The sequence below is a fragment of the Harpia harpyja genome, chromosome 12 (assembly GCF_026419915.1).
Source record: "Harpia harpyja isolate bHarHar1 chromosome 12, bHarHar1 primary haplotype, whole genome shotgun sequence".
Classification (NCBI taxonomy): Eukaryota; Metazoa; Chordata; class Aves; order Accipitriformes; family Accipitridae; genus Harpia; species Harpia harpyja.
Window position 1 is genome coordinate 2,079,697 of NC_068951.1, and position 10,134 is coordinate 2,089,830.

The following is a 10,134-nucleotide window of genomic DNA, read 5'->3' on the forward strand; positions in this document are numbered from 1 at the left end:
TTCCAATTTTTAAAGAAAATGTTTAATTTTCCACTTTTATACTCATATTTTCCAAGTCACAATTTGAGATAACATTCTTGAATCTCAAAAAAAAAAAAATTATCTCCAATTTTACGAATGGGGAGATGGAAGAAAGTGTGCCACATGCACAATCACCGAAGGCACTAGACCCGGATAACTGAGGCGTATTCCCCCTAAGAAAGTGTCTCTCAATCACCAGGCTGTGGAGGCAGAAACGCTGGCTCCTGAGCAGGTGACTGCCACAGCCAGGGCACATCCTGCTGCTGAGCGTCACAGGACAACAGCACAGCTGTTAGGAGGGTAAGGGATTTTCCTTCTGCATTTCTGCCAGCTCTGGCGTCTGCTCCTCCTGATCTTCCTTCTTTCCCTGTATCTCTTCCAACACAGTTTGAAGCTGCAGGTGTAATACAGAACCCCTGGTTTCAACACCCTGATGATCCTCTTGCGCTACCTAAAGACAGATGATCACCAAAAAAACAGGGTCATAAAAAGTTTCTGTCAAAGCGTGACTGAAGACAGCAATAGAAAGCAACAGCCCCAGTTTGTATGTCCAGAAAAAGCCAATAGAAAAGTTCAAATTCATGCTTAAGATTATTGTGAAGGTACAGTACAGTGCCAAGGTATCACCAGGGCAAGAAATTTAAAATGAGACTGCTGACCTCAAGCTAAAAGAAGAAAGTTAGTGATTTCATCTTTTCACTTGCTCATTGGACAGTGCACTTTAAGCAGAACCAATTTCTGTTCGTCTTCAGCTTCTTTTATTGGGGAAAGCACTACAGACGCTCACCCAGAGATCACTGGATAATGAGTAGAATGGAGAGCATATTACAAAAGAGAATAATAAATGGACTTAGCTAACACAGTTTAAAACTGCAGCTTTTATAAACAGCTCTTCTCCCTTCTTTTTGAGGGTGTTCAACTACAAGGACAGCACTCATAGAAAAAATGGTAATCAGTTAGTCATAAACAAGGTAAAAGATTTCTAACCATCACAGAGCAGCCGTATTCTGCTCTACCTGACATGCTGTTCTAGAAGCATCTTCAGTTTGGTTTTTTACCCCATTTTATGTTAAGAGTTACATGACAATTGCCTGAAGTAACGAGGCACTAGACTCCATGTGCCCGGGAGCCATTTCCTCTCTTGTACATCAGAGAAAACAGAAAACAGTAGCAGAACACTTTGGACAGGTCTTTTGGACAGTTATTTTCTTGCCAAAAACATAAGTAAACAACCCCCAGACTACAAACCTCTATTTCAATACCTTAAAAAAACCCAAAATTAAAAAAACCCCAACAAAACAAACCTCGACAAGCCAAGCTGCAAGATTTATGCAAAAAATTCCAGCTCAGGATCACGATTGAAGAACAAAAGCGAGAGTGCATTAGACTACTTAACTATTAAAAAGAGATGGAAAAATGTGTTCATTATCTTCAAGCCAGAAGAGGTTCTCATTTACCCCCTGCTACCTTATTGAGATAACATGTATACGGCAATACGTATTTCCAAATGGTTTACATAAACACACTGATGGATGACTTGAAAGCACTGAAGCCTTAAATCTCTCATCACCAGAACAAGTACTTCTCTTTTTTGTCCCACAAGAAGTACCTTAACCTTGGCCAGTCACGTTCACAACCAAGAGAAAAGTTTACTCTGCACGGCAACGACGTTATACTACAACCATCAGGCATGTGACTGTTTTGCTGAGAATTTAGTTCAGACTAACTCAACGTTAAGGGCCTGGAAGTGAAGTTTTCTGAGTCCACTGGCCAAGTAACTCTGTGAATATTTCATACTTACTTTATCTGTTCCTCGTCTCTGTAAAATTATCCCACTGGCTAAAAGGGCTTTTCCTGTTTCTTCAAACAATTTTTCTTCTTCAATTTTTCCTTCTTCCTTCAGTTCGTTGAATTTCTCAACAAACCTAGATTTCAAGATTGTGTTTTTACTCTCACAAATAACGTTTTGCTTCACTGGCTTAAGAGGAGAAAGGGACAAGTTTCAGAAACGTTTCTAGTTTAATTACAAATAAATCTTACCTCTGGCAAGTAGATTTGTAGTTTGATTGCGACAGGTTGAAAGGTCTTGGACCACTGCCATAAACTTTGTAAAACTTCCTATTCAAAAAATAAGAGAGTTTCATTTTTCAAACCATCAAGAAGGGATATGTCTTGGAATATATAAACAACATCAGAGTCAGTTAATCTAGGCTACAACAAAAAGCGTTCACGTAACTATTTCTCCGTTTTCCGTGAGCTATTATGGTACGCTGAGATATTCCTCCCAGAGTTTTTAAATTGTTTTAATGCATTCTAGCTCACCTTCACCACCACCGGGGAGCCAGGGGAGCACCGTAACTCCGTCACAGAGGGTTTAAGTTAGCCCATCCCGGCCACCCAAGGCGCCTGACAGGAGCTCGGCGTCCCGTCCGCCTTCTCCGTTGCCTTTTGCACCTCCGCCCGCGATTAATAAACACAGGGGAGATAACAGGCTAGAAACGGGTAAACGCGGTCTCTCTGCGATAGGAAGAGGCAGGGAAGACACTGCTGGAAGTTCCAGTGGCAAGGGCAGCCGCATTCCCTCCGCAGGGCTAGCGACAAGGGGCAGAGGAAGGTCTGCGGGGAACGGCGGAGCGAACGGCGGAGCTCAGGCACCCCTCGGCGGCCGCCCAGGGGAGGGAAAGCGGTAACTCACGCTCTCACTTCGTCCTCCTGGTAGAAGATGGGGCGGATGACATCCTTCACCTTGCCGTAGCGCGGCCGCGGCAGCCGGTAGACGGGCTCCCTCAGCGGGGGGAAGGCAGCGTAGACGTCGAACCACAGCGGCTTCTCGATCACCCCGATGCGGAGCAGGTTGCGGGTCCTGCCGGGGAAGAAAAGCGGCGAGGAGAGCTCAGGGGACAGCCGGCCCGGCCCGGCCCGGCCTTACGCCTCCCTCCCCGGGGAACCCCGCGACTCCCGCTTCGCCCTCCCAAACCCCCGCTCCGGCCGGCAAGCAGGGGGACCCCCGCGCACGGCCGCCCACCCTCCGCACCGGCTGAACACGCTCCCTATCTTCTGCATGCGGTTCCCCGCCATGGCGGCGCCGGCGGCCGGGCCTCCCCTAGCAACGCCGCCACCCTAGCAACGGTCTGCCCTTCCACCCGGAAGCGGAAACGCGCGTCCGCTCCGCCCCGCTCCGCCGACCGGGCCGCTGCCAAGCGCCGAAGGCAGGCGGCGCCCAGGCAGCGCCAGCCGATGGCCGAGCAGGGGATCAGCCGGATCGTGCCGTGTGTCCCCCCCCTCAATTTAAAGGGCCAGCGCCGCCGTCCCCCACGGCCACCCACTGCCCTAACGCGAACACGCGGGGCCGCGGCCCGCCGCCTCGGTTGAGCACTGCAGCCTTCTCTCCTCCCTCGCAGCCCGGCCGTGGCCCCCCGGGGGCTGGTCTCCCCTCCGGGGATGGCGGGGCCTGGTCTCTGCGGGTGGGATGGCCGCCCTCACCCACCTCAGCCGCAGTACGGGAAGGAGCAGGAGTCCCGAGGCCCGTGGAAAGCCACGTCTCCTCAGGAGGCCTCTGCTGCCATGTCGTGCACCTGAGGGAGGCGAAGGTGGCAGCGGCGCGGGGAACCCCCGGCCTGGGCCTTGCCCCCACCGAGGGCTCGGGTCCATCCCCAGCTGGGGGGGGGTCTGTGCCCGTGTCGGCTCCCCGCGAGCACTGGGGAAGCCGGTGTCCCAGTGTTAGGGGCACCAAACGCCAGGGGAGAGTCGGGGACTGGGGAGCACGGGGCTCGACCTCGACCCTCGCCTTCCACCCCAGCCCAGCCTTCGGACACGCTCGCACCACCAGAAGCACTGAGCATCCATCCTCTGCTTCCAAATAATACCCGCTCCTCCGGGCCAAAGCGCAGCTCCGGGGGTCTGGGGGGGATTGGTGAGGGGGTACAGCAGCAGGGTTTGGGGTCGCAGCCTTCCAGGAGGTGCTGTGGACGGGCAAAAAAGGAAGGGCCATGTCCAAAAATACCAGAGTCCTCCTTAGCGCCAGCCCTGCGATAAAACGACACCAGTTGTGCTTCCCTAAAGCCCGCCCGGCCTTAGGGCTGTGAGCGGCGGCAACCAAGAGGGCGGATAAACCCCGTCCCCGAAGGCAGCAGTTGTCACCCCGTTACGCTCGCCGAGCACGTGCGGACCCTGCCAGGGCGGCCTGGCTGCCATCTCCAGTTTCTGACGGAGCCGATGGGGCTGCCGGCCTCGGCTGACGGGAGAGGACAGATGTCCCGGACGAGGGAGACGGTCCTAAGGAAAGAAGGAGCCGCCATCGCCCACGCTGGCCGGTCCCACGAGGAGGGGACGCGTCGGAGATGGCCATTGCACGCTGCGCCCGCGCCTCCTCCGTGACGTCGTTTTTCTCCGTACGGCAGGAATGACGTCCCCAGGGGCTGGGGCTCCTCTTCTCCACCCGTGGCACTTCGCATCTGCCCTGTCTGCTGTTCCCCCCGAGCTGAGGACCGCTATGTCCCCATGACAGCCAAGGAGCTTGGGGACCGGTGGTGACGTTGGGCTGCGAACCATCACCAGCAGTGGGATGCGAGGAGGACCAGTCTCGCTCCGGTCGCCTTTTGGTGCTGGGTCTCACCTGGATGGAGAGCCAACGGTGGGATTTGCCGCCGTGGTTTGCACAAGCCCTGTCGGGGGTTTGCACCGTGGCCTGATCCTGCCCTGGCCAGCCCCAGCACTGCTTGCTGGGCCCAGGAGGTGGCAGCAGACGGCGCCTGGCTGCCCAGCACAGAGCCCCAGTCTGTATTTTTTACCTTGATTAATAAAATCCAGGCTGTTTGCCCTGTGTAAACAGCTTTCCCCCAGTCAGCGTTTCCACCAGCCTGACTTGGGAGAAGTGTGCGGCAGCGAGCGATGCCTGGTCACTAGGTGCAGCCCTTAGCTTGGGAATGAGCTGATGGGGAAAAAAATACATCCCTCCTTCCATCTTCCAGCCTTGGGAAGGAAGGGGGCGGTAAATTTCCACCGCAGGCTGAGAGCCAGCAGGTACTCGATGCCAGTCTAAAACACCTCTAGCATTCATCGTCATCTGACCGCAGTTTTCAGTCCTGGGCTTTTCTCAGCTGCTGGTTTTCTTAAAACACGGTTTTGAAAGAAAAACCCTCGCCCCTGTAGAGCAGAAGAATTCAAAAGGGAGTTGCTGGGACAGATCCAGGGCTGCATCTGAGCTGCTCAAAGGACTGGGCAGGCCCTGGTCTTTTCAGCTCTTTGAAAAAGCCCTGGCTCCCCCGCGGGCTCACGACAGCTTGCTTGGCTGCAGCGGGAAGGCAACATCCAGGGTTTCTCCAGCATTTCGATGCTTTTGACATTTAAGGCAAGAATGCCTTGACTTTTTCCAGCATCTTCGTTCACAGGGAAGGTTTCCAAGCCACACGTGAGACTGGGAAGCTCTACTCCTGCCAGCAACCGAAAGCTGCTCCCGGACAGCTGGCGCAGGGCAGGCAGACTCTGGCCCCATCCCTGCAAGCGAGGGGGATGCTCTACATGCCCCCCGGCTCTGCCGCTGCCACCCAAGGCTGCCCACGAAGTGCCATGCCCGCCGCATGGGGAAATAACCCTCCTCCTGCGAGTCGCGGGCTGCCCACGGCAAGCAGAGGTGGAAGCGTGGAGCAGTCCCTGGGGTTCACAGCCCGTCTGGCAAGACACTGCCTTGCTAAGGCTGCCCGGGGGGGTATTTCTCAAGGACAGCACAGGCCAGACAGGCCAAAAGTCCTACTCTTCCCCAAACTGAAGGGCTTGACACTCAGGTTTTGGGTGCTGGCTGGGGACGCAGCAGGCCAGCTCCTGTAAGTGGGGCTTGAAAGATCCCTGCCCTTCCCTCATACCTGGGACAGACACCCCCCCCCCATCTCTGCGTCCATGTGCTGCTTTTTGAGCCTCCCAGGAGTTTCTCACTAAAAGTTTTCCTCCTCCAGCCTGTTGCAGGGAACACAAAAGGAAGGGGAAGCCAAGCCCAGCGCTGAGCAGGCAGTTCCCTGCAGGAGTGATGCTGGGACCAGACCCTTCAGGAGCAATTCCACCAACACCGTCCAGCTCCGCGCTCTCCAACTTCGCAGACCCGGCGATCCCGCCAGCTCGGCACAGTGCAGAAACGTGCAGGGCTGGAGATGAATAACACGTATTTCAGAAATAATTCATTATAATAACGTATTTCCATTCTGCCAGGAGACACCGCGAAGGAGCCAGACTGCCTGCTTGACAGACGCGGAGGAGTTGCTGTGCGATAGCTAATGAAACAGTTTAAAGAAAACTCACACGCCCCGTCCCCAAGAGGCTTGTTATTTTCAGAATGAAGTGGTTAAGCCACAGCATTTTTCCTTTTCCGCTCTTGCCTGAAAGGCAGGTCGCCACACGTGTAGCTGGCCACGGGTGTGCCGGGAGCTTCCATAGGGACCCGCGGGCACGGCCCCCCCACTGCCAGCGTGGGATGGCAGTTCTGCTTCCCAGCTCGCTCGGTGCCAGGATGGTTTCCCCAGTGCAGAGCCCACCCTCGGAGCCTCCGACCCGAGTGGAGCCCTTTGCCTTGGACCGTGGCTGAAACCCTGGCGTGGGGACGGCAGAGGGGAGCAGTGGGTGCCCCACGCACCCACCGTGCTTTGGGGTGGTTTTGCTTTGTCTGCTGAGGTGAACCGGGGAGGAACGGGGACGGGGGTGTCCCCAGAGCATCCTCAGCTGTGCCAGGGCTTTTCCCCGAATCCTGGGCTCTCGCTGCCGCTCGCTCGCCGCTCGCTCCCGGTGCTCTTCTCGCGCTCTCCCACAACAGGCACCGGAGGGGACCTGCTCCCGAACCAAACATCCTGCTGGGTGGAAGCAGAAATTGCTCCTGGATAGAGACAGGAGCTCAGCAGCGACAGGTCTCCCACAGTGCTCGCTTTCTTGAGAAAATCGTCGGATGCAAATTCAGCACCGATACGAGCAGAGAGGCAACGAGCCAGGGCGGCTTTTGGGCATCTGCATCCATGAGGGGCACAGCTAGAGCTGGGCTAGAGCTGGCATTTCCCTCCCCACCCCGATTTCTTTCTTTTTTCCCCTGTAAAGAAATGGGAGCAAAAAAGCAAAATACACCTGAGTGTTAAGAGTACGACGACTTTATTATATGAATTACTATTAAACATCTTTAAGAAAAAAATCACTTATGGAAATAAATTCTAAAATAGCAACACTCACAAACATCACAGATTGTTTCGTTTTGTTTTGTTCTTTTTAAACCATTTTGTATAGAAGTGATACAAACATCACTGAGAATTGTATGTTTTCATGTAAGAAATGCATTTTGGCTTCCAAGCCGGTTTTAGTGGCCTTTCTACTCATTAGACCTGATTTTTTTTTTCTTAAAGGACACAAAAAACAATCACTCTTCATCCTCCATTAAAATGATGCTTTGTGCCTCCAAGATATTTTGAAATGGCTACAGCGTGACATCATTCAGAGAGGCTTTGCCTAGCCTAGGATATTTAAGGGCAAGTTGTTAGACCGTGTTTAGCAAAGACATCCCCAAGCCCCTGCGAAGCGTGGGCTGCCAGCCCGCTCCCGACCCTGTGTGCTCACGGCTGCGGTGCCCGCTCTCGGCATGGGACCCTTCACGGTTAGCGCGCGTTGCCGGACCCAACCAACACAAACCCTTTGCTGGCAGGGTAGACAGAGCCAGCGAGGCTTGGCGGGGGGGGGGTTCGCACCCACCGCGTGCGGCGAGCGGAGGTTGCACGCTGACACCCGTCCCCTCCCCACGGCCCCTGCGCTCCAGCTCGCAGCCCCCCAACTGCCCTTCCTCTCCCTGTTTTCTCGCAGGACTGCAGCCCTGCTCCTCTGTGCGGGCTCCGTCAGGTCCCGGGGAGCATCGCGGGGAGCAGAGGATGCCGGAGGCCTCGGGGACGTGCTCCGCCAGACCAGCCCGAAGCAAAACCAGAGGCACCCTGCTGTCTCCGGGCTCCTCTCCACCAGCAAACTACGGCTGGGTTACAAAGACGACGCGGAGGCAACGTGTCAACTAACGTGCAGGCTGAGCAGATGGGAGAGGAGGAACGGCGACATTTACCACTAACGCCACTTAAAGCCAGCGGTTCCAGCAGGACTGACCTGTGACGTGATGCGAAACGTGGCTTGCCCAGCGCTAGACTGCCAAAGAGAGCTCAACGCGATCCTCCGCAGCCATGGCACAACGCAGCCCGTCCTCCAGCGAGGACGAGGAGCACGGCAAACCCTCCACGGGCTCAGCAGCGGGAAGACATGCTGCAAGCGCCCGGGCACAAGTGCTTCGCTGCCTCCCTCCCCACGCACCAGACCAGCCCTCCAGTAACAACCTCCTTGGCTGGGAGAAGCAGAATTTCCTTCCTGCAAGAGCCTGAGCTCCTGCCCGACTGCCTGTCGGTGCTTCCTGCGTTCATGGAAACTTCGCTGAAAGTTAAGCCCTCGGTAGCTAAGAGGCGCTGGAACATTGACAAGCTGATCTGGTTCCAAGCTTGATTTTCTTCCAAATATGCAGAGAGCTGCTTTGGACTGGGAGGGAATAACGGCAGAGCCTCCTACGGACCCCAGAGCCAGCGGAGGGTAGGAAAGGAGCCCCTCCTCTCTCTCCACCAGTCTCGGGCTGGGAATAAAAGTCCCACCCAAGGACTAAAGGACCTTCTGTTCCCAGCGGCAAAGCCCCAGCTTCGCACTTAGTCCCTCGCGCCCGCAGCCACGCTTGTGCCCCGACCCAGGCAGGGACACACGTCCCTCCAGGCACCCATCTTACCCCACATGGTGCAGAGCAGCCCGGTGCAAATCACGCCGTGCCTCTCCGGCACCTCCCTCCACCCGACCGGGAGCAGGGCAGGCTCGGAGCCTGCACACGTCGAAGCAAAGCCAGCGTGGCTTGGGACGGCTCTAACCCGTCGGCCGAGCTGCCACGATGCTCCTCAATCTTTTCCTTCAAAAGAAAAGGAGCGGACACCAAAGCCGGGATCAGCTCGGTGGGCTGGGTCTTTCGCTGCCTCGATTTTAGGAGCCCAAAGCTCGCTGGCGTCTTGGGGTGCTTCCAGCCCGGCGCATCCCGCCCTTGCCATCGGCACCCCGGGCTTCGGCCAAGCCCCGGTGCTGCCGGCAGCGCTTCGGTTGTGCTAACGGGACATTACCCAGACCCTGCAGCCCCCGACACCCAGAAGCAGCCCCGGCCCTGGCCAGGGACCAGGGAAAGGGCGAAACACACGGGTGCCCGCCGATCCCCACCGCGGCTGCGAGGGCGACGGCAGCGGCGCTCAACAGGTGCACCGGCTGCGCCGCTCGCAGGGAAAGAAATCTTGGCGTCCGCTTCAAAGGCATGCAGGCTCCGGGTGGGTTTGAAAAGGAGCCTGTCGGGAGCCAGCGCCTGCAATGTGGGCTTTTGTTACCAAACCCCGCGGAGAGGCAGGGAAAACAGTTGCGTGTGTGTTTGATGGCTGGGGTTTCTGCGTCTGCCGCCTTCGCAGCTCCGATCTTGCAACATTTGTGCTGGTTCGCGGGAGCCAGAAAGTGAAACAGGCACGTCTATAGCCACCTCCTGCATTTAGCAGTAAACAGATTATGCCGATAAAGGAGAAGAAAATGTGCTGGCGGGAGCGATTTCTGACTTTACGCTCGTCACTCATTACTTACACAAGGAAGGAATTTGTTTACGTAATTATTTTTAGCCTGACAGCATCTCCGAAAGCTGCAATGATTCAAGCGTTGTCTGCCGGCCTCCCCAGCCCTCTGCCACGCTCCCCGGCGAAACGAGCTCCCAGGGCAAGGACGAGGAAGGGTGCTGTGCTCCTGCCACCAGGCCAGCCCCAGCCCCGCACCAAACCCGGCAGCACTTGCAAGCCCTTGTGCAAACTCTCCGTGCCGAAAATGCCTCCACCGGCCTCAGCTACAAACCCCCCCAGCTCGGGCTTTGCATCTTACCTATGGCGGGGGGGCATCTCTGGAGCCACCGAGTGCCCTGCCCGGCAGCCGGGACCACCACCGGCACGCTGCACCCGGCGGGACGTGTCCTGCTTCGGCAGTGAGGGTTAAACTGATGCGAAATCCAGCCCTTGGTGCTGCCCCGTGGCGGCACAAAGCGTCCGTACTTCAAGGCAG

The 10,134-nt window shown here is 56.1% G+C and overlaps 1 protein-coding gene across 1 annotated transcript; it reads right to left on the bottom strand.

The window, feature by feature from the left end:
* Nucleotides 1–3,210, bottom strand: MRPS23 (mitochondrial ribosomal protein S23). Its single transcript, XM_052803994.1, has 5 exons — nucleotides 3,056–3,210; nucleotides 2,717–2,884; nucleotides 2,062–2,139; nucleotides 1,823–1,946; nucleotides 1–472 (listed from the first exon to the last, which is right to left on the bottom strand). The coding sequence occupies exons 1-5, from the start codon at nucleotides 3,097–3,099 to the stop codon at nucleotides 314–316; spliced, it is 573 nt and encodes a 190-aa protein (XP_052659954.1). The 5' UTR covers nucleotides 3,100–3,210; the 3' UTR covers nucleotides 1–313.
* Between the last annotated feature and the right edge of the window lie 6,924 nt (nucleotides 3,211–10,134).